Below are 23,736 nucleotides of genomic sequence, written 5' to 3' on the forward strand. Positions count from 1 at the left end.
AGTATATTTAAAAAAAATCATGGAAGATATTAATGGATTTTGCATTTTAAATATATATGAAAAATTGATGTTTTCAGGTAGCATATAAAAAGGAACTGCTGTCTTTGTAAAACGTAAATTCATAGTGTTGACCCACAGAAAGTGGCAAATGAAAAATTCTTTTTCAAGTTAAATTTAAATTTTGCACTGTGTATTTAAATGTGGTTTCCCTATGTATTTTTTTTGTGATGTCTAAGCACATCTGAAGCTATATTTTTGTATATGTATTAACAAAACTTGCACTAGAGAAGGCAGATATTTTATTGTGTCATTTATGAGAATGAGATTTGTTGAAAGTGATGGAAGTGAGTGGCAAAGCAGTGAAGAAATTTTGATTTTTCTGTCCTCTGCTCAGTCTCTAACCACAAGACATTCCTTGCTCTTTTTGACCAGACTGCCATAAGAAAATATTTAGCAATATAATAAAGAAAAAGACAGTTGTCATACTGTACAGATGCAGCATAGTGCTGTCAATGTTCAAATGCTACAAACTTTGTAAATATCCTGAGTTTAAATTCAATCCAATAGTAAGATGTTGGGTTTAGTTCTAATAAGTAACTATATTTTAAACAAGCATATTGTGAAGTTTGATTATTTCTATAGAGTTTATGATGAAAATCTAGTAGATGTTACTTCTACAGTGTTCTTCAGCTTCATGTATAGACCTTGATTCTGTACATGCTTTTCAAGGATATAACTTCAGGCAAGCTTACAAAATTGATTTGACTGAAAAAGCTTTTTCTGGAACCAGAGGCCACTTAAATAATGTCAGAGTATCCAGGACCCTTGCTAATTAGTCTCTTGCTGAAGTGTGTTGATAAGGCACCTTGTTAATATTGTTCAACAGCTTTTGAAACAAAGCAGTATCTCCTATTCTGATTATATTCCTATACATGATCAAAGCACTTGCAGGTTAGTGTTTAATTGCATGGAGAACATATGTATGTCAAGTTACAAGGTTTGCACTAACTACTTGCACTGTTTGAAGCAGCACACAACAATGAGATCAACCATGAGGAGACTTGGTGAAGATATCTTCAAAGGCATAGTGAGTAAGGGAAACCCACACAGTTCTTCTGAACAGCCTACAGAAAGTAAATCAAAGTCAGCAGCTTTCTTTAAGAGTTTCTGTATGCCTCTGAGGTTTCTGTCAACTTTGATTGTGCTTAAAACAGTAAAACAAGGTAGGTCAGGATTTTTTTTACATTAATTTATCTATTTCAGTCATGTGCCTGGACAAAAAGCATTTTAATGATACTGTGGAGTCTGTTCTGCTATATTAGTGAAAAGTGATTTTACTTGGGTGTTGTGAAGCAAAATATGCAAGTATAAATCTTGCTATTATTCATTTTATGTTAGAATTTGTGTTTTTGTCAATATGATGACTTGACAAGTCAGCATTTCTGAAGAGGGGGAAGAAGATAAAGGTTTCAAAGTAGACACTGCAAGATTACACAAATCAGATTGTGTCTACACAGTGTGAGAAAAGATGTGGAAAATACAACTCAAAGAATAAGATAACTCTTCTCTCAGCTGATTTGTTAACTGCTACCTTCAGTTTTAATGTCTTATCTTTCTTCAGGAGAAACAGGGAACAAGGTGTTGCAAATCTTTTTTTTATGGAAGTCAGGCAGAAAAGTAATTCTGTACCATTAAGAGCAGGTGTGAGATTTGATTGCTGCTTACCTGCAGCAACTTAGCAATACTGTGTGTCTGCATAACTGGGGTTTTCTGCAAGAATAAATTTTCCAAGGACAGCATAAGAACAAACATCTCTATAACCCTCTTTGTGGTATTACCCACTTATTTTCCCTTTTCAAAGACATTTTAAAAGCATGGATCGTTTTGATAGCAAGTAATTTTTTAGTGGGGTTACAACTGAGCAATCTAACCTAACCTCAGAGATGGTTCTGCTTTCAACAGGAAGGTTGGACTAGATGCCAACCTAAATTATTCCATGTTTCTATTTTTGCTATCATTTTTCCTCAGAATGGTTTGTATTTTAAAATAGCTTTATAAGAAGCACATTTATTTTGTCAATAATGTGAAGAGATTGATACAGGTTACAGAGATGTTCATTTTCAAGGTACTCCTGAAATATCATGCAAAAATGTCAAAATCAGTTTCCTGCTTTGGCATCTGATTTTTTTAGTCTCTTCCATGAAATATGTTAAATTTTGGGGCATTTCTTAGACAGCAGAGATCCACGTCACAAAATTGCTGCTATCTGTGGCACCCCGATTGACACTAAACAGGAATGCCAAATATTTTAAATGCTTAAATAATGAATATAGATTTTATTCATTGAAATCATGTTTCTGGATTATATGTTTTTAATGCTTAATGACTTGTGCAGTATTTATATTGTGAGTATTTATTGTAAACACAGGAATGAAATATGATGGAAGACCATTCTGACATCATTCATGAGCTAACACAGTGTTCCAGCTGTTGGAGGGAACTATTTCAGTCAACATATTTTGGTGAAGCGTGATAATTAGTCTCAAATTGATACTCACATTCTAGGAATGTTTGATAAAAACAATGCAAGAAGAATTGAAATAAAAAACTAGTCATTGCAGAGACTGATTTACCCTAAGCAGATGAACACTCCTGATTAGAATGAATCAGTTTAGCTTTTCATGGTTGCTTTGTACTGCTGGCTGCTGTAGCACAGAAAATATGATCTGTTGTTAAACATATGTCAGATATGAATTTTGATCACTCTGACCACATGGCACTAATGATCTGGTGATAAAATAGCAGATTTGGTTTGAACATATGTCCTTATTCCTTCAAAATGTCAGTATCCAGCAGATGGCACCATAGTTAAACTTATGCAGTAGGATAAGTTGTTTCCTTCTACTTAATTTTCTGTGCTCCAGATGATCAATGCAATACCAAGATACTGAGGAAGATTTGACAGCAGGAGGTTAAGAAAATAGATTGGTTCACTTAATCTACATCCTTTGTATAATTTCTCAGAATGGATGAGAATATAAAATGTTTATACTGAAATATACAGCTTTTTATGGAAGGAATGGGACTAGTTGCTCTCATGAAAATAATTGCTCTCACTCAGACAAATCAGCCACTGACTCCCTTAATAGAGGTTTCCCAGATGTTGAACCCAGCATTGTCTCAAACTATGCAAGTTTGTATTTTCTTTCCTGTTTAACAAAATATTTGCAGGACTTTACATTTGTAAGTATATTTTTCTTAAACATATGAATTGTAGATAATTTTTTTCTCCACTCACAATGGATTGTTAAGAAATAAAAAAAGGCAGAGGGTGTCTTCAAATAAAAAGTAAATTTAATATTTTCAGCTATTTAACTTTTAAGTGTTTATTTACCATGGTAGCTGTCAAATAGTTGTTCACATGGCTTAATGAAACAAGGATTATAGAAGTTTTATTGCCTGTGTTTGATATTTTCAGTGGATTACCTGGCTCAGGCATTTGAATCTCTTCGCGTAGACTTGAAGACGGATGAAGGGAAGGCCTTATTTTTGGAATTCCAATGTGTGCCTGTTGTATTAAGTCACCTAAAAGTATCCAGTCCAAGTCTGCTTTCCAGTGCTCTTGATGGATTACTTCAGATGACCATGGAATCTGGTAAATGTGGGTAATACAAAAAAAAAAATCATTATGAAAACAGGTGAGGAAAGCATAAAAACAATGGAAAAGCATAAAAAAATACAGTGTAAAAGCTGTATAGTCTAATGTACTATTAGCAATTCTTTGTATTGTGTACATTCAGTAAAGACATAAAATGTATTTCTGAATTGTCGGTCTTTTTCTGAGTCATCTTGTGTTTTCCTCTCCCCCTCAGCCACTGTTTTGTATTTCATCCTGGTTACTTTCTTATGTCTTGCTATGAAATTTTGTAGCTATTTTTTGTTTGGTTTTTCAGTTTATTCCACTATATTACCTTGCTGATATTTTTCTTTGAAGTCAGGCTGTGCCAGGGAACCCAAATCATGAAAATCTGCCAGAAGGTGGAGATAAAAAATAGGTTCTATTTTAATTCTTTTCCTAGTTTGGATGACCAGCTCATCCCCAATTATTTTTCAATTTCTAAGGTTTGGAAATGGTATTTCTAAATGAGATGTTTACATTTTGCTGAATTTTACTGTGCCAAGATGGTAATGTTTTGCTGAATTTTACTGTGCTTTGGCCCTAGAAAAGCATTAGTAATTTTATTTGCCACAGCATTTTTCCAGGTGATACAGGTAAGGATCAATTGATAACCACCTGGATGAGCATGAAGGTAGTGACAGTTTCCAATACCATGTTGAATAAACCTTGTGAGTGGGTTTTGGTTTTTTTTAAGATAAAATCACTCACTGCCTTTAAGAATAGAATTGTATGTTGTTTTGGAAGTATTTTGTTATTATGCATTGTACTAGTGAAATAGAAAGCATGTTTGACTTGGGATGAATGGTATGTTGAGTAAAAAGCAGTTTTGTAGCAACCTAAGTTCAAAAATATTTAACTAAAGTTCTATTCTTTCTTGCAGTCTTTTTCTGACCAGGTAATGAATGCAGTCTTACACTATTCTTCCTAATAGTCTTAACTGTGATTGGGAAAGAATTAATTGAATGCACAAAGGTGACCATCTAAGCAAGATGGACAGTGTGTGGTATTTCTTTGGGTAATGACTGTGACAGTACATCTTCAGTTACCTAGCAGTAGTCATTCTGATACACTAGGTGCCTGCAATTTGAAGAATAATGAAGATATGTTGTGAAACTCCAATTTTGCTTTCTTGCTTCTCAGAGAAGTTGTATCTATGTAAAATCAGGGAAGGAAGAGTACTGTTTAATTAAATTGACATTTGAATGAAAATTAGTTCTTGGCAACTGGATATAAAGATTATATTATGTAGAGCCTCTTTGGTAGAATAAATTGCCAATACACAAATTAGGCATGGTCTGCTCTTTTCCAATACATAGTGTTTTGGAAGAAATTTTTAACAATGAGAAATAGTGTTGCTGATGGGAAATTGGGTTTTCATTCCTTTGTAAGTTTCCAATTAAAAAGTCATTAAAAGACATACTTTGGAAGGCAGCAGTGACTATTCAGAAGAGAACTCTCTGTGTTAGAGTCAAACAGGAATTCATGCTCAGTTTTAAAGCTGTATTCATGTGCAGCCCTAAATATGAAGACATAGGTAGTTACTGTTTACTAAAATATGGAGTCATATTACCCAAAAAGTCAGCATCCAGTCAACAGGAGGCAAAGTCTAGACTTCTATTTTTTAAAGTAATATATACCATCCTAGGAATTCTCTCAATTTGTTGCAGTAATTCTCTTGCTCTGTGGGAGTGCTACAATACTCTTGTTCAACAATAATACCTTTAGAGATGAAGCTGTTAGAAATTAAATTGGAAAAAAGGCCAGCGGAAATTTTTCTAGCATATAATTTTCTATGACTTTATTTTTTAAGGTTTTTTTTTTTTAATGAGGTGTTTTTACAGATTCGAATCTCAGTTGTCCACGCTGAAAAATGTGAATCAGATATGAAATAACTACTGTGTTGCAGTACTGCTTCCTGTAACTGCCTGTACCTTTTTTTTATAATAGCAATGAATGCTAATGTTTCTGTGCAGTCCAGGCTTAGCTGAGGTCCTTAGGTAGGTTCTCTCTCCTGTAAGAAATTATTTTTCTCATGTTCCAGAAATGAAGCCTAGATTTCCCTCATATATTGAGGATAATTACTTCAGCTGCATGTGAAGAATCACAGAATAATGGAATGCGCTAAGTTGGAAGGGACCCATCAGGATCATCAAGTCCAATGCCTGGCCTTGTGCAGGACACCCCAAGAGTCACACCCTGTGCTCCAGAATGTTGTGCCAATGCTTCTTGAATTCAGACAGTCTTCGTGCTGTGATCACTTCCCTGAGGAGCCTCTTCCAGTGTTCAACTACCCTTTCCATGGATATCCAACCTAAACCTCCCCTGACTCAGCTTCTTGTGATTTCTTTGATTTCTGACACTGGTCATGAGAGCGAAGAGATCAGTGTCTGCCCCTCCTCTTCCCTATATGGGGATATTGATGACTGCTAGGAGGTCTCCCCTCAGTCTCCTCTTCTCCAGGCTGAACAGACCAAGTGACCTCAGCAGCTCCTCATAAGGCTTCCTCTCTTTGCCATCCTCGTGGCCTTGCTTTGGACACTCTCCCATACTTTAATGACTTCTCTATATTTTATTCCCAAAACTGTCCCCTGCACTCGAGGTGAGGCCTCCCCAGCTCAGAGCAGAGCGGGACAATCCCCTCCCTTGCCTGGCTGGTGATGCTGTGCCTGATGCTCCCCAGGACAGGGTTGGCCCTCCTGGCTACCAGGGCACTGCTGACTCTTGTTCAGTTTTCTGCTGACCAGGAGCCCCAGGTCCCTTTCCTCAGTGCTGCTCTCCAGCCTCTCATTCCCCAGTCTGTCTGTACATTCAGGGTTGCCCCATCTTAACTGCAGAATCTGGCACTCCACAGTGTTAATCTTCATATGGTTGGTGATTGCCCAGCTCTCTAACTTGTTGAGGTCTCTCTGAAGGTACCTAAGACAGATATTTCTATTGATGGAAGCTAGAATGAGACTCTGCAGTACTGCTTAAGCAGATTTTGGATTGGTTTGCATGTTCTTACATTTTGGATCAGTATCATTGATTTGGCTTCATAGCATGTCTGGTACAGTGGGTTCAGAATTCAAGTTTCCCAAGTTCACACAACACTGATGGTGCTTCACTTACTGAAAATATGATGTCAAATGCAACAGCTGAGGCATTAGTATCATCTTTTTTCTCTCTCTGTCCAAGACCTTAATGGCAAATTAAAATTAATAGTCTCTCTGCTGTATTTGTTACTGGCAGACAGCCTTTCATACAGTCCCTCTCTCTTCAGGAGTTTAGCATCAACAATCTGTGAGAGTCCTGGCACCAGCATTTCAATGGGAAATGATAGAGAACTGAAAGGTGACATACCTCAGTACTTTTTCCTTTTCCATATCTCCTCTGTACCAGGGTAGATAACACCTGGAGTGTACCTCTCCAGACAGGCCACTTGTGGAATTCTGTGAAAAAATGTTTAAGACTTTTGGTACCCTAGGAAGCTAATTTCTATGTGTTTCTTGAAACTTAGTTTCATCAAGTTTAACTACACTGTTATTTTCCTGACATCTGTGAGTTTCCATGCCATTGTATAATTCTTAAAAAAATAATCCCACTATTTTGTCTCAGTATAGTTCAGCCCTGGCTGAACACCAGGTGCCCACCAAACCACTCTGACACTCCTCTGCTCAGCAAAACAGGGAAAAGAAAATAAGATTGAAGAAATGAATTTTGGGTCAAGATAAAGGCAGTTTATTAAAGCAAAAGCAAAGTCCACACATGGAACCAAAGGAACCAAAAGATCCCATCAGTAGGTAGTGTCTGGCCACTTCCTGGGAAGTGGGGCTTCAGCATGCGTAGAGTTTGCTCCAGAAGACGTGTCATAAATAAGGAATGCCCCCTTCCCCTCTCATGCTGCCTTGTTCCTCCTCTCTTCCCTTGGCTTGTGTTGCTGAGCTAATACCATATGGTATGGAAGTCACTTTGGCTCAGCTGTTCTGCCTGTGTCCCCTCCCAGGATCTTGCCCAACCCCAGCCTGCTTTTGAGGGGGAATTTACAGAGACAGTGTTGACACTGTGCTGGCACTGCTTAGCAGTAGCCAAGGACTGGTGTGTTACCAGCACCCTTCTACCTACCAATACAAAGCACAGTGCTCTGAGGACTGCTGTGAAGAAAATTAGCTCTTGTCTCAACCACACCCAGTACACCCAATCATTAACATATTTGGAATTGTAACAATGTGTGTGATATATAGAATATGTATATGTGTGTGGTAGAAATATATATATATATATATATGCCAATCTTGTTTTCCTCACCTCTTTTACAGAAATCTTAAGGCCTAAGGAGGAGGTTAAATGTTCAACTGATTATTGTTCTTGTCATATACAAACTCATTCATAGTTGGACCAAAGGCTGACTTTTAAATGTCAGGAGTGAAAAAAGTTGAGGTTAGTATGCTCCTCAGGGCATAAGGGTGAGAGGAGCTGCTGAAGATGTTATGCAGTAATTCACATAGTTTACTTTGCGTCAAAAGAACTTCAGTTTCAGTTTACTTCTATGCTCTCATAGTATTGGGTTTTTTTCCATATTCCAGTCCTTCTGTGGATTCCGTTCATTACTTTTACTGTTTGTAGATTTGAGGAACAAAATTTTGCAACTGCGTGGGTCCTTACCTAACCACTTGCATTTTGTGAGCAAATTGCTTATTTTAACCTGTGCTAGAAAGTTAATAAGTAACTGAAAGGAAAATGTAGGTAATTCTTATGATAAACAATATAATTCTAAATAATTTATATTTCATGTTGTTTATATGCTGAAGAATTTTTATTTTTTTTTTTCAGATGAGCTCAGTGGTCTAAGTTGCAGTCTGGTTGGTTTAGTCAGCTCTGTTCAGGGGAAATAATATGTTGCTTTTAAATTCCACAGTTGTGGGAGTTAACAGCTTGTTGTCAACATGACAGTAGAAAAACAACTCTGCAAAGATATTTTATCTCCTTTCTCTTATTACATTCTGCTAACATTTTTGTTTTAAAGTGTACATAATTGTGTATAAATTGGTTTAGTTTAGCTATATTTTTACTGTAACTATCTCATTGGTTCCTTTCTTGTTCCATGGTCAGACAGGAGGACTTTCAGTTCAGTTACACCCTTTTCAATTTCTTTTTTGCACTCCGTACCCATTGCCAGCATTTCAATCCATGTTTGTTTTCTGAAGGATGCCCAACTTTCCCTTGCTACAAAGATTGACTGATAAAAGCAGAGTCAAGGGAGCAAGTCCTACAGTGTTATTTTAGCCATGGTGCTCTTTTCCTTGAATCTGAGGCTTCAGATGAGTGCTGTAAGATTCAGCTTGATCCTTCTTTTGGTCTATGAATCTAATGAGTGATCTATAAAGGCATCTTCCTTGCTTTTCATTAAGGAAAAGGGTAAGACATCTATTCCTGCCCATTTAACAGGGAAGAAAGATTTCAGTTCACAGCTTTTGAAGGTTTCCTTACTTTAGTTAAGGAAAGCAGGCTACCAGGCCATGGTGTTCAATTTTTAGTCCCATCTCTAAGCTATGACCCTTGTGAAGACAGATCTAAAACCAAAGTCTTCACTGATAGAATTGTCATAGAAAGTAGGTTTAGTATCTTGTTAAATGCTGATTGGCTTGTGATAGATTTCTACAAATGCAGAGTGCTCTGACTGCCTTTGAAATTTTGACAGCAAAAGATATTAACTGCTACATGCCAGTGTTTCAGTTTAGTCAAATGGCATATAATGTATTTATTGCTTAACAAAGCTCTTACCATTTCCCATTAAAATGACTATGAAAATTAACATTTGATAATTAAAGTAATTGTTACTTCTAATTATCCAGATTGTTTTAGTATGAAACAGTGGCTGCCAGGGCATCTTCATACCCCAAAGCTCCCTCCCTAAGAATACAAATTTCTTTCCTCAGCAGACCTTGTTTCTAGTTGCAGCACACTGTTCAAGAGAATTCCTGGATACTAGACTTGAAACATTTTCTGGAAACAATCTAGTAATAAGTAGCATGACCTCATCAAGAAAATTTGTTCTGTGGATGTTGAAGAACATCACATCATTGGTATTAAATCACCTTGTAGCTGAATACTTGTCATATGCAATCTTGTTCAGTAATGTTCTTCCTGTCTTCTCACTCAGCTTACTGTGTTTATTTTAAACTTGTAAATCAGTTAAAAGGGTTTCAAATGATGTAGTGAGTTTATATTCACCTATCAAAAATACCATTGTTAACTGCAGTCTGGTTCATGCCTGATTTGGATACTGTTGCCAGATAGCTCCCTGCCTCAGTTTCACATTTTGCACTTTTATACAAAGACATCATATCTCTTAAATTCCTCCTGCAGTGGTATCCGACTGCTGTCAGGTAGAGTAGTAGCTTCCCCTTTTTCAACCTTAAGTTCATTCAATGAAATCAAAACTTACCTGCTGACTGGACATTACAAAACACTGGCATTTGCTTTAAATAAAACTTAAATGTACTTTGTCTTCAAGCTTGTTTCTGTTTTGCAGAGAGTATATTTTATATTAGTGTGTACTTATTCACAAATCAAAGTGAGATCATCTTCAAAAGAAAAAGATCTCAAAATTATGCTCTCAAGTTTGCTGTAAGTTATGGCACATTCTGGGAGGGCTTAAGTGTGATTTCTTAACCATATTGACATAACTGAAGAATTTTAATAACTGCAAAAGTGAGCTGTGTTTACATATTCACTGAACCTTACTTTTAGTTTTAATTTTTTTTGGAAGAAAATACTATGGTCATGGATAACCAAGTCTGTGTCCAGGTGTAGTCTCATAGGGAAGTTAATGAAGCCAGTGAAGATAAAAGGATTTTCTCCATAGTAAGAAGCTGTGCTTATTTAAATGTAAACTGAAGTCTTCTTACGTTGACCATCTATAGGACACTTCTTTTTTCCTTTTTGCTGGAATGCTTCTGTAAATGATCCTAGGAATTCTACAACATGCACTGTTCTGTGGATACTTCTAAAAAGTCAATGGTCAGAATTTGCCAAGAAAACTCAAACCCACCCCTTTATGTTTCCTCTTAAGTCTTAGCATTTTGAGACTTTACAGACTACAAACAGTGAGGCATGGAGTGAAGCCCATATTCTTAAACAGATTTAAATTCAACATTTTCCAGCATGTTATCTTTACTGATAACTTTGCAGAATTGCAGCTTTTCAAGTGAGTTTATTCTGCTGTACTGGAAGGACAAAAATGCCAAGTTGGTGAATATTGTACTAAGGTAGGATTCCCCTCACCTGTGTGAAAAGCAGATGTGAAATTGTCCTGAGGACTTGTGTTTTGAAGCTGTAGTGATAGAAATGATTTACAGCTTATGTGGCATGAACATTGAAATACAAACCATTTGAAAGGAAATCCTTCCTCTGTTATCCTATCTTATCTTTGTAATTTTTATTCATTCTTCTGAAAACAGTGGATAATTGTATTGGATTAATAGATGTTTTAGTTTAATATTTTAACCACAGATAAGGATGTCTAACTTTGTTAAATGCAGACTAGATAATGCTAGGACCCACCTATATGTGCTGAAAGCCAGCAAGTACACCAAAACTTTGCACACATTTTTATTAATTCAATTAAAATTTAGTTTGAATACTTTGATATTGATGAAATTCATTTAGTATGAAGTACCCCTCTCTAATAACAAAAAATATCTGTGTCATTATTTTCTCCCTCTTCTAGTACCAATCATGTAATAGTTAGCCATTCTGAATTTTGGATCCCTGTCTCATCCACTCCAAAACAATAAATAGAAGGAACCATTAAATATAAAGTTATGTAGAGCCAAGTAGTAATTTCAGAAGTAAAGTTGCACTGTTCATTTTGGGTAATAATGTGGTTCTTAAACAGCACATCATTTTGACGGTAGATGTGAATGTTAAAATTTAAAAATTATTTTATGTTAAAAAGAGTTGGTTATATCAGTATTTGGATATACACGTCCCCTTTCCAGTCAATTTAAGTTATGAAATATTTAGAACATTGATGTTTATTCAAGTAAGATCTTGTTTGCTCTTATTTACTAAACTTGCATATTTGTAATAAAAAGTTTACAATTTTATAGTTTTCCATAAAATTATTTAAGTAGGAAAAATATTTTTATACACATTTTGTTTTGTATTTGACTATCAGAACTACTGTACTTTTTAGCCAGCTTTTTTTTTAACAATGTAATAGTTGATAGAATTCCATAAAGAAAGTCTTTCCTTGGAAGTGGAAATTTAAAATTGTATAGTTTGAGTAACATCTGTGCATTGTCAGAGCTCAGACTTTATATACCTTTCACTTTGCAATCTAATGTTACGGAACTAAGAACTACAGGTGATGCCAAGTGATTTTTTTTATGCTAAGGTTTTCTTAGCATTTGTGTTTGGAACAAAGCTCCTTCAGGTGTGTGCTGAGAGAGTTGTGATTCCCTCTGTGATTCTGGTATTTCATTGAGCCTTTTCTGGCTTCTTGAACAAAGTAACCCATAGTAGTGTACAACTTCAATTTAAAATGCTACCTAGGTTATTTGTAAAATGTTTTTTTCTCTCTGTCAGGCCTCATCAGAATCACTCTTTAATGGTAAGGCCGTGTTGATTGCTCATATACAAACTGAGTTCAATCAGCACAGCAAAAGCTTTCATCCCCTGATGATCAAATTTATCCTGTGATCCACTGATCATCAGTGATTTTCCAGGAAAAATGTATGTTGATTTTTAGTATATCAACTTTATGTTTCTGCTATTCTAGCAAGTAAGATAATTTTGATTTCCATGTATTTTATACCTGCTGCATTCTAAGTAGGCAGTTCCAGCATGGAATTTCATTAGACTATTCCTACCTTTATGCCATAGTCATTAACTAGTACACCAGATAAGCAGAATTACAAAAATCAGTGTTTAAAACTGAAGTTCATTTTTAGTGAATTCCTTACACAGCACACCTTCCAGCCATTCTACTAACCCCCATTTTCTGCAATATAATATCACGTGTTGCTTTCTCAAATGGTATTGACGTTTAGATTCGTTATAACTGCTGTAGCATTTATTCACCAGACAAAACACCTGACTATTCTGCCTCAACAACTGTGGTTCCTATACACATACTTATAGATAAACCTGTAGTACATTTTATTTTCTTTTATATTTCTCAGCTTTAGTTTCTGAAAATATCTTTAGATTTTTTCTGAATGGCACATATATTCAGTTTTCCATTTTTTGGTCCAAATCCAACAAATACATTGCATTGACTGTTTACCCACCAAACAGTGCACTCTTCCACACATTGAACAGCCAGTTTTTTCAGGAGAATGCTGTGAGAAACAGGGTCAAAGGTTTTACTGAAGTCCAGGTAAACCATATCCACAGTCTTTTCCTCATCCACCAAGCAGCTTACTTGGCTGTATATGAAGATGAGGTTGGTCAAGCAGGACCTGCCTTTCATAAACCCATGTTTGTGCTGGTTGGGCCTGATCCCTGCACATGCCATGTGGTGACATGACCTGCTCCATGCCCTTCCCTGGCACCAAGGTTGGGCTGACAGGCCTCTGAATCATCTTTCTGTCCCTTCTTGTGGATGAGTGTCACATTTGCCAGGCTCCAGGTACCCAGGCCTTTCCCCTTTAACCAGAACTGCTGGTAAAGACGGAATGTGGCTTGGTGAGTATTTCCCACTGGCTTCCTCAGTACCTTTTGGTGGATCCCATCTGATCCCATAGGCTTGTCTGTGTGTCTAAGTGGTGCATCAGGTCACTGACCATTTCCCCTTGGACTATGGGAGCCTCCTTCTGCTCTCTGTCTCTGTCTTCCAGATCAGGAGGCTGGGTACTTGGAAAACAACTGGTCTTGTTATTAAAGACTGAGGCAGTGAAGGCATTAGGTAGTCTTTTCCTCATCCTTTGTCCCTGTGTTTCCACCTCACATCCAAGAAAGGATGCCCTCCTTTTGTTATTAGTTCATCCACAGAAACATTTTTATTGTCTATTACACCAATAGCCAGACTAAGTTGTTCTTTGGCTTTGGCCCTCTGATTTTCTCTCTCCATAACTTCATAACACCCTTGCAGTTCTTCTGAGTTGCCTGCCACTTCTTCCAAATGCCATAAGCTTTTTTTTTCACCCCTTGAGTTCTAGCCAAACCTCTGTTCAGCCAGGCCAGTCTGCTTCCCCACTAGATTGCCTTTTGGCTTTTGGGGACAGCCTGTTCCTGTGCCTTAAAATTTCTTTCTTGAAGAATGTCCAGCCTTCCTGGACTCCTTAGCCCCTCAGGGACTCCCTCAACCATTTCCTAAAGAGGCCAAAGTCTGCCCCTCTGAAGTCCCACTTAGTAGTCCTGCTGTCCTCGTTTGTCACTTCTCCAAGAATAAAAAGCTCTTACCATTTTGTGATCTCTGTGTGCAAGATGGCCTCCAGCCATCACATCGCCCTCAAGTCCTTCTCTGTTCACAAACAGCAGAACCAATGGGGAAAGACTTCCCTAATTGGCTCCCTTGACATCTGTCAGGTAGTTCTCTTCCACACACTCCAGGAACCTCCTTCACTGTTTCCTCTCTACTGTGTTGCGTTCCCAGCAGGCATCAGGTATGTTGAAGTCCCCTATGAGAACAATTAGGAATTATGAGACACCTTCCTGATTTTTTTAGACTCGTTCATCTGCCTTTTCATCCTGGTTGGGTGGCCTATAACAGACTCCATCAGGATGAGAACCTTTGCCTTTCTCCTGATTCTTATCCCCAAACACTCAACCTTGTCTTCACCTTCATCAAGCTCTAGATAATTCAAAAAACACAATCAAATACAGGGCTATCCCATTTTTTTTCTGGGTGCAATCTCCAGTTGCCATATTCTCATATAGCATTGGTTTTTTATACATCCCATGTCTGTTTGAATGTCTTGCATATCCTAGGAAACTGAAGAGCAATTCAGATCATACTGAGGTCAACACATAGTGGGTGAAATTGCTGAAATTGCCACTTGGCCTCTGTTAACTCAGTGCAGACACCTACACTGTGCTCTAGCCACTGAGGCTGAACAGTCCTGGCTACTGAATACAGGAGAAACTGTTAAATTCAGCAAATGGTTCAAATCTTGTAGGTGACTCTTAGAGGCAGTTGATTATAGCAAGTGATGTTGCTGTTTCCTTTGAAGTGTTCCTGCTGTGGTGCACAGTTAAGTTCTGTGTTTGGTAACTTCCACACTAGTGGACACTGCTGCATCATTCACTTGCATTGCTGAGACGTGTTCTCCTTTCTCCCAGCAGATCCTCTCTCAATTAGAAAATGAGGCAAAACTGTAATTGTTAATTTGTTAAAACATGAACTTAGAGTTGTCATTTTATTTCCTGAAGTGACATACCTTTAGGTATGAAACAGAATTTTCTGGGTTACTGTAGCTGGTGAGATTTTATGCTGTGTGACTGATTACTTTGAGGGTAAATTTCATATGAATTCTGTCAGCAATGATAAATTGCTTATTGTTCCTTGCAGTCTACCAGTCAGGCTGAGTTAATACAACTACAGCACGCTCCAATTTTTTAAGGATACCACTGGAGGCTCTTGCAGATTATTTTAAATTGTGACAAAGTCCTGTCAGGATAAATTCCAATTATATTTTTCTAAAATAGTTAAAGACGAGCAAAATCTATGTAGAATCTAAGCCACCAAAATATTTAAAAATTTGAAGCTTATTATTTTTAGTTAATCAGCTAGAGATGCATTTAAATTATGTTTTTGTTTTGTTAATTTTCTGATTACTTAGAATATAATCTTCAAAAGCTTATCTGAATTGAATATATAAACAGTGTACAGAAAGTCCATTTAAATGTGTACTTTTTTCAGTTGGGCTTCATGTGATTAACTTTGCAGACATGTAAACATTATTACCACGTTAGCTTTTCTGTTTTATAGAAAAGATCTTCTGTCTTAAAAGTGATGTTGTCTTTACATTAATTTGTAAAATTCAAAGTCAGAACATTCTTACAGCATATGGGTGGGGGTGTGTGTGTGTGTGGGGGTATGTGTGTGTGTGTGTGTGTTGTTCATATTATGTGTTTAAGGAACCAGTAAGAGCAGGACAGCAAAGAAATATTCAGGTTAACTAAATATGGTATTTTTATACCCTGCAGAAAAGGAATTAAAAGCATTTTATGGCTATTTAAGGGTATTTATAGGAATAAATTGTAGGATTGCCCTGTTCATCCAAGCAGTTTTTGTTACCTTCAGATGTCTCATGAATCAGAGGTCAGATGAGTCAGCAGAAATGCTAAAAGAGTTTTTTAAAGCCATTTGTTGTCTTAACAGGAGACAACAGGAAAGAAGAAAAACCTTTTTTCTCAGTTTGCTTCTTGAATGTCAGTGTTGTCACACATTTGTTTTTTTCTTTTCTTCCCTTTCTGATAAGCATCTTTGGTAAGTAAGAGATACTGTTTCAAGTTTTTGATGTTAAATCACATTTCATCAGTGGTGCAGTGCAGGTTGATAGGACTGACATTTCTGTTTCTTGGGAATAGGCAGTCATTTGTGAGAACTCTAGGAAATTTTAGAAGAATGTCTATAAATTTATAGCTCTACAGAATTACTATAAAGTTACAGACTACATAATTTGTAGTCCTAGATTTTCATTGCTTTAGAGAAGGTTACCTCTTCCTGCTATTGTACAGAAATTTTACTTCAAACACTCTTCAGTGATAGAAATATTTGATCAGGAAGCACTCTTAAGATGGTGATTGTCCTCATTGGGCTTTGCTTATTTACTGTTTCTGTTCATAGTTTTGTCACCTCTTCTCATGGATTTTAGCAAGCTAGACTCACTAGGTCATTACAGCATCATACCAGAAGTGAAATTTTAGTTAATTCTTTTTCCAGCTTTAAGTCTCTGCTGTGTCCCCAGAGTTCTGCCACAGAGAGTGGTGGCTCAGTAAAGAGCACCAAGTCTTGAGTGTATGTCAGTCACGTAGCACTAAATGTAGCACATGTGGTGAACTCATCTAAGGATTTTCTGTTTGCTGTAATTGACAGATAGCCCTGAGGTTTTTTTATATGACAATTTCTGAAAAATAATACCTTCTGCAGAGAAAGTACAGGAATACTGAAAAAAATATTGAAAGTGGTATGCCTTGAAGACCATAAGCTAAAATAAAATGAGAAATAGTATCTTTACTTATCTTTTTTTCACTGATTACTGCTTTCTTTCCTACTTTACTTTCATTCTGGTTTTATATTTATTACTGTTACAATCTAGAGACAGCAAATTGTAACTGGAGGTGGTACTAAAGCAGAGAGGACAATGTGCATAAAACCATAGGTGTATTAAACATGGTAGGAAGAATGCAAAAAACACAGAAGTAGATGTAAACAGAAAAGCAAATTAATTGATAGTGATTTATTGCCTTGTTAATGCATATCTCTTTGACTAATTGTTGTTTTGCATTGCTTTGGGTAAAGAACAGAGGATACTTCAGCTATGCAAACCACAAAACATCTGCCTGCCTTTTCCAACCTTTACAGAACGTCAGTTGTTGTTGCTTTTTCTTGCTGCAAGGTTGGCCTCTTGCTACCAAACTCTGTTATTATCCTGCATCTGTATGATTTCCATCCACACATTCCATTATGTATGTTGTAGATTCCATCTGTTGAATCCAGCATTTTAAATCAAAGGAGCAAAAGCGCCTCTGCTGAAAAGAGGGAAGATTACATATAGCTGTAGTTTCTCTGATCTGTGATAGAGGCATTTGCTGTTTCTCAGTCTTCTCATTTGAGGGTATAAGCCAGGAAAGGCCCACAAGTCTCAAGAGTTCCCTGTTTATCAGAGGTGGCACTTGGTCATTTGTAGGAATAGGAATAACCGGGTCCTTACTGAATGTTCAGCCTAAATGCGCAGTGCAGAAAATTAGTTATCTAGGCTCTTGGGCTGACTTTAAATGCCAGGTTGATTTCTTTTTTAAGCCCCATTTCAAACAGTTTTCTATAGCATTTCTTCAGATTTTTTTATCAGTAAACCTTCAGAAATAAATTAAAACCTTGAATTCACTCCAAGGTTACTTGTTACATTTAATAAATTGTATGTCCTTGAACGAGGAAAGGGAAAATTTTGACCAAAACGTACATCCAGCCCTCTTTGTACTGATAAAAACATCTTGACATCCTATTTATAAATTACAGCATTCAGGATATGAATTTTTCTTAATGTCTTGTTTGTTGGTTTATGCTGTAATTTGCATATTGCAGTTTCTTATTAAGTGGAACACATGAAATATTCTGACATTATGCAATCAAAATATTTTCTTCGCATGTGTATTCTCATAATGCAAATGCCCTGTGGTGTATGAAAGTCTGTTAATTTTAAGGAAAAACAAATTGTTACTTCTTTATGTTTTTGCTATGAATTAATCTGTAATATGAGAACCAAAAATGAAATAACCAGAGAACAGATTTAACCTTATTTTGAAGTTACTATATTTTGAGAAACAGGGTAGAGGGAAAGTCTTTTCAGTGTGACATAAAAACTCATCTACTATTTTAAGGGAGGGGTTTTTGTGTGTAATTGTTGTACAGATCTCAGTTTTACCTCTTAATTACTGTGTTGACTCTCTTGAAACTGAGTGCAGGGACAGTATGCTGATGATGAAAGACTCTCATGTCTCACACAATCTCTTATATGTATTATCCCTGCCCATGTGATCTGCAGCAGTTTAAAATATTTCTTTCTGAGTCTTTTTGCTCAGCTTAATGTTCCCCTCCTTTGGACTGAAGGAAAGAACTATGATAAATGAGCATTGCATAAACATTTTCAATGTAAGATCTTTTTATTTGAGTTTAAAATTATTCTGTTTCCTGTTTTCCTTTGTTCTCAAGAAAACAGACACTGCTTTAATTCAAGGATCAGTAGTGTTAGAACTCTTAGGAACCTGCATTTTTTCAGTTTCTAGTTTTACCTGAATTTTGCATCACATGTTCAGCAGAACATGAATTTGGTTGTTGTAATTATTGCACAGCAAGAAGCATTTAAGGCCTTCTAGAGGTATCAATAGCAGTTATACTTTCCTCTGCACTGAACTCTGTGATACAGTTTTTAAATAATTTTCTTTTCCAGGTTCCTTACAGCCTTTCCTGGAAGCCTGCAGTAATGAATCCTTCTTCCGGACTTGCTCTGTATTGCTTCAGAGTTCTAAGCTTGATATTGCAGTTTTGGAAAAGCTCTGTGTTATACTGCAGAAACTCTCCAGAATAAAGTAATCCTTTATTACCCTTATTCTGTTAGCTATTATTAGGTCAATGAACTTGGTGACCTTTATCTTTTTTCTTTTCCAAAAACTCATCTCTGTTTTTCTCTTTAGTCCTTCCACCATATACAATGCTGGAGTTTTAATTGTAGCAGTTAAATTTAAATTGTTTCTGTCATAGAGTTTTAAGACAAGCTTCTCAATTAATGCATAAATCTAGTTCAATTTGCAGAGTACAAACTAGAAAAAAGCCTCACAATGTAGACTTAAAGAGGAATTATTCCTTACATCTGCTGGTGACAAAAATGCTTAGAATTCTTAGAAGAGAATCCTAGACTTTCAGTTTTACTCAGATACTTAGTAGTAAGCTCCTTTGCAAATTTAATCTTATCTTTGACTTGCATTGAAGCTTCATCAGTTTTCATTTCCTTCAAAAAATTTAAGATTTTGAGCCAATTGAGCCCTTTTGGGAATGTTCAACTTTTTAAACTGTGTTCCAATTGCTTACTGATTATTGCCTTATACTAACAAAGGCCATCATATCAATAGTAGTGTGCTGCTAAACTTCACTGGCACATTGTTTAGTGGGGTTGTTTCATTTAAGGGGATACCTAAACTAAGGAATTTTTACATTGGACTTAAAGCTGTTGACAAAACTGAGGTTTTCATTTCTTGTAAGGAATAAAATTGAACTCTAGGAAAAAGAATTTTCCTATAAAATAATCTAAAATTATAACTGGCATTTAGTAATCAAAGTAAAATTGGCTCATAAATCCTAATTTTTTTATTTCACATGAGTGAAAAGCCCTTTCCTTGAGCTTTCACTATACTATGCATACATATCACTTATTCAAGAAAACTGATAATTTTTGTTAATTTTTTGCCAATTTTTTCTCACCATGCATTGATAACCTTATGCTTAGAAACATACATTGAATAATTATATGAAATACTCAATGCACATTTTACTTCATTAAAAATATTTTTCTGTAGCATCTTCAGCATTTATATAAAACCTCTCCATTTTAAATTGACAATTATTTTATTCAAAATCTCTTGCAGAAGCAATAAGAAGCTGTTTGAAATGTTTGGTCTTCATCGAATGTTCCAAGAACTGCGTAGAACTGTAGATCCAGGTCACAGCTTCCTCTGTATAAACCTCAATTCAATTCTGCTGAATTTGGAATTCTTGAGCAGTAACTCTCTTGACTCCAGTCTAAGCACAAATCACTAGCACAAGCTTTCAATCCAGTTATTGTTCTGTATAATTTACACCAGCTGCCCGTGTTACTTGAAATTTGGAGGGGTTTCTTTTCCTGATTTGTATAAATATGTTAAGCAGCACCTCAGTACTGTGCCGTTTGCTGGATATTGTGTGGATTCTCGTTTACATTTCACTCATTCATAAAAAGGAAAATGAAAAACTTGGTAATATGCTAGATGGCTTTCTTCAGTATTTTCTAAAGAAGTGAAATAATGCTGCTGTTGTAAATGTCTCATGCATTGTAAGCAATTGAATCCTTAGAGTAAGCAGATCAGAAATACCAGTCTTTCCTTACAGGTATGAATCTTAGTTACTTTTGACTCTTCAGAGAGTTTTATAAATTCTTTAGTTTATTTTATGGTTGATAAGTAGCAGACAGGTAGCTGAGCAGATTATCTTTTGATAAGCCTGCACTTTTAATGATTAATACTAGATTTTAATTTAATATAACTAGATGTATTGAATAAGAAATTTTGTTGGTTTGATTTCAGAATTTTCTTAGAGTTTGTTTGATCTTTTCCTGTATTTAAGTAACATTTAGTATTTTATCCTGCTTTGTATACTGAAACTTTGGATGGTAATATCTTTGCAAATGTAAATAAAAGCATTTCTTAAAATGTCTGGCAATAGTAATCTGTAGCATAATATTATTTTCTTTTGTTGTTTCTGCTGTATTTTGTTTTAATTTGCAATACAATCTTCACGGTACCCACGTTTCTTTTCTGAGTATGAATATTTTGTCTGCCACAGTTCAGTGTTTAGAAGTTCTTACAAATTGGAAATAGGATACTTCTAAAAATTGAAGTTAGTGTTCCATTGCTGATTTGTACTGTAATTACTGAAAATAAGTATTTATAAAATTGAAAACGCAGTTAAAGCTTAAAGATCTGCTGTATTTCTTTCTCTGACTAACACTGACATCTGTATAAAACTTCAGAGAGATTTTATTTCTCATTTTTTGCCATTTTTTGGTTGGTTGGTTTTGGTTTGGTGAGTTTTGGTTGGTTGGTTGAGGTTTTTTTGGTTTGGTTTGTTTTTTTTGGGTGGGGGGGCAAGGTTGGTGGTGATGGTGGTGGTGGTGGTATTGTTTTTTAGCAGAAGTATTTGAACTGGTCTTTGAAATTGAATTCTAACTGCAAATATTTTTCTAGCAATTTCTAGCGAATAATTTTCTAGCAACATTTCTAACAAGCTTTTCTATGAAAGGAAACTACACCAGATTTGGCACCAAGTATGTCTAGAAGAGAGAGCAAGCACTGTGCACTCTCTTGGCAGGAAACCAACTCTAGATAATTTTTAAATAACACTAATCACAGCTAAAATAATTTTCTGACAATAAATTACATTTTGAAATAAGTATTTCTTCATCAGTAGTTTTGGGTTTCTGTCAAATTCACCAGCAGTGCAAAAGCTTGCATGTACCTTTGGCTGGAGTTTTCATACCAGAAAAGACTACCAAATATGATGAAAAATAATTTCCCTTTTTTTTTCTTACAGGCCCATCTACTGTAGACTTGTAATCACTCTTGCTGTTTATAAAAGGTTTCCTATTGATAAATTTTTCAGACCTCATCTACAAAGCCTACATTTAGCAAATCTGTAAGAAAGATTGTTCCCTGAGCACAGGACAGTTATATTTGCAAAAGCTTGGCATAGCTAAATAAAGTAGGCTAACATTATCCAGCCTGCACAGCTGTGCTCTGTTTCTTCATATTTGTGACTTTCACCAGCTGATAAAAGGTCTCAAAGTGGGATTTCACTGTTATTTTCCCATTCTCCTGAGCATGACTGACTTGCATCTCTTTCTAATGTTATATAGCTGAATTTGATATATATAACAGGGAAAGATTTCTTGTAGCAGATAAATTTACCTGGAAGGTGAAGGTATGCCGAAGGCAACATATTTTGAAGAACTTCTATTCATGGTCAGCATCAATGTCTAAAATATATGATTTAACTTACCAGACCAGATTTAAAAGGAGCTGTAAGTAGAGCTCATAATTCAGAGCTGTTACACTGAATCCTTTAATTACATACTGAATTTTTCACCTAAAACTTATATGGCTTTGGAGATTGATGATCTGATAAAAAGCATTTATCTTCAGGGTAATGTATTTAAATGTAGTACAGAAAGTTGGAAATTTTGATCTATGAAACAATTTGGTAATCTTCCACTTTCCAAATGGTTAAAGGGACTACAGTGGCAGAGCAGTGACCCCTTGTGTTCCTCTGAATGATTTAATGCTCACACATTTTTAAAACTCACAGAAATTATTGTAAAAGTAATAGTGCTGTGCAGCATTGAGATCCTGCCTGTTCCACACCCCTGAAGAGCCCTGTGATGGGCAAAGGCACCTTTATGTGTTACACTGACTCTTGTAGAGTGTTGTATCAAAACCACCACTATCCATCTTTCTCTTGGGCTGATGAAACCCTTGAATGCCATCTCCTGACCATGGTTAGGAATATCCTTGTTTATTAGACCTATGTTTTTTGCATAAGTTTGAAAGCAAGTGTATTTATGACTACCTTATTACTACTGGAAGAGACAGCTTTGAACAAAATCACTTTCTGTTTGCTTGCTTGTAGGTACTTTTTTTTTGAGTCATCCTGAGTTGAAATGTAAGACATAATAAGACATTCTGATCTCTAAAGTCACACTAAGAGAGTTAACGGATGAAAAGAGATCTGAGAAGCCATATATATATTTTCCCCAGAAACCACTTCTCTTTGAGCCCATTACTCAAGCATATTTAGATGGACCCAAGGAATATCTCCCTGAGTGTAACATGTCTCTGATCACTGCAGCTTAATGGTAAGTAATGGCTCTGATAGATGTACCCAAGCTAGGGCTGCAAATTCAGTGGCCAGGGTACTGCTAGCAATAGTTGAAAGGTCAGCACAAAAAACATTCCTACTAATTAGTTTACTTTAAGATCATCTTCAGGTCCAAAAATGGCATCCTTAGTACAGTTAATTATAGAGAAAAAAAATGTAAAGATAATCTTTCCAGCCTCAGGCAGAAAAAAAAAGTATAATACAGTAGAGTTTCAAACAGGAGCATAATATCCCACCCACACATCGGCTTTTTGGAAAAGTAGCAGGCTTTTGAAGAAGGTTGCAGATAACTAGTGTTGCCAGACTGGTTTTTTGCTTCAGAAGAAGCAATATTCTAGTGTGTGGATTCAAGAGTTATTTATATAAGAAATGCAATTAAACATATTTTCTCAGTTTATGATCCTTTGAAGCCACAGAGTAGCAGTTGGATGTCTGCTTGATTTCTCCTCCTCTCTGCTGAAGTGTGAGGAGGATTTTTTTTCACAGCACTCTTGCACACCAAGACTGAATTTCAGAAGCAGATGCTGAACTCTATTTCCTTCCTGATTCAGTTGTCTTTGTACTAATCAGTCTTCAGCACTACCTCCTCCTGATTTTTTGTTTACTTCTATGTGGCAGATTAAGTTGGAAAATAATTCCTGAATTGTCTTGCTATACTAACTTGAATCCTTATACAAGCTTGTTATTATAGCAGCCTCAATTAATAAAAAAATCTCCTTTTTAAAAT

At 36.0% G+C, this 23,736-nt stretch overlaps 1 protein-coding gene across 2 annotated transcripts in view; it reads left to right on the top strand.

Moving 5' to 3' along the window:
- CCDC138 (coiled-coil domain containing 138) overlaps positions 1-21,055 on the top strand; it is a 33,085-nt gene extending 12,030 nt beyond the window's left edge. For both annotated transcript variants that reach the window (XM_059839606.1, XM_059839605.1), the window contains exons 12-15: positions 1,031-1,223; positions 3,479-3,661; positions 18,778-18,916; positions 19,970-21,055. In XM_059839606.1, the coding sequence (XP_059695589.1) occupies positions 1,031-1,223; positions 3,479-3,661; positions 18,778-18,916; positions 19,970-20,141 (687 nt within the window). In that variant the 3' untranslated portion in view covers positions 20,142-21,055. The remainder of the gene's footprint in view (positions 1-1,030; positions 1,224-3,478; positions 3,662-18,777; positions 18,917-19,969) is intronic.
- The last annotated feature ends 2,681 nt before the right edge of the window (positions 21,056-23,736 follow it).

Source organism: Haemorhous mexicanus, chromosome 2 (assembly GCF_027477595.1).
Source record: "Haemorhous mexicanus isolate bHaeMex1 chromosome 2, bHaeMex1.pri, whole genome shotgun sequence".
NCBI classification, from domain to species: domain Eukaryota; kingdom Metazoa; phylum Chordata; class Aves; order Passeriformes; family Fringillidae; genus Haemorhous; species Haemorhous mexicanus.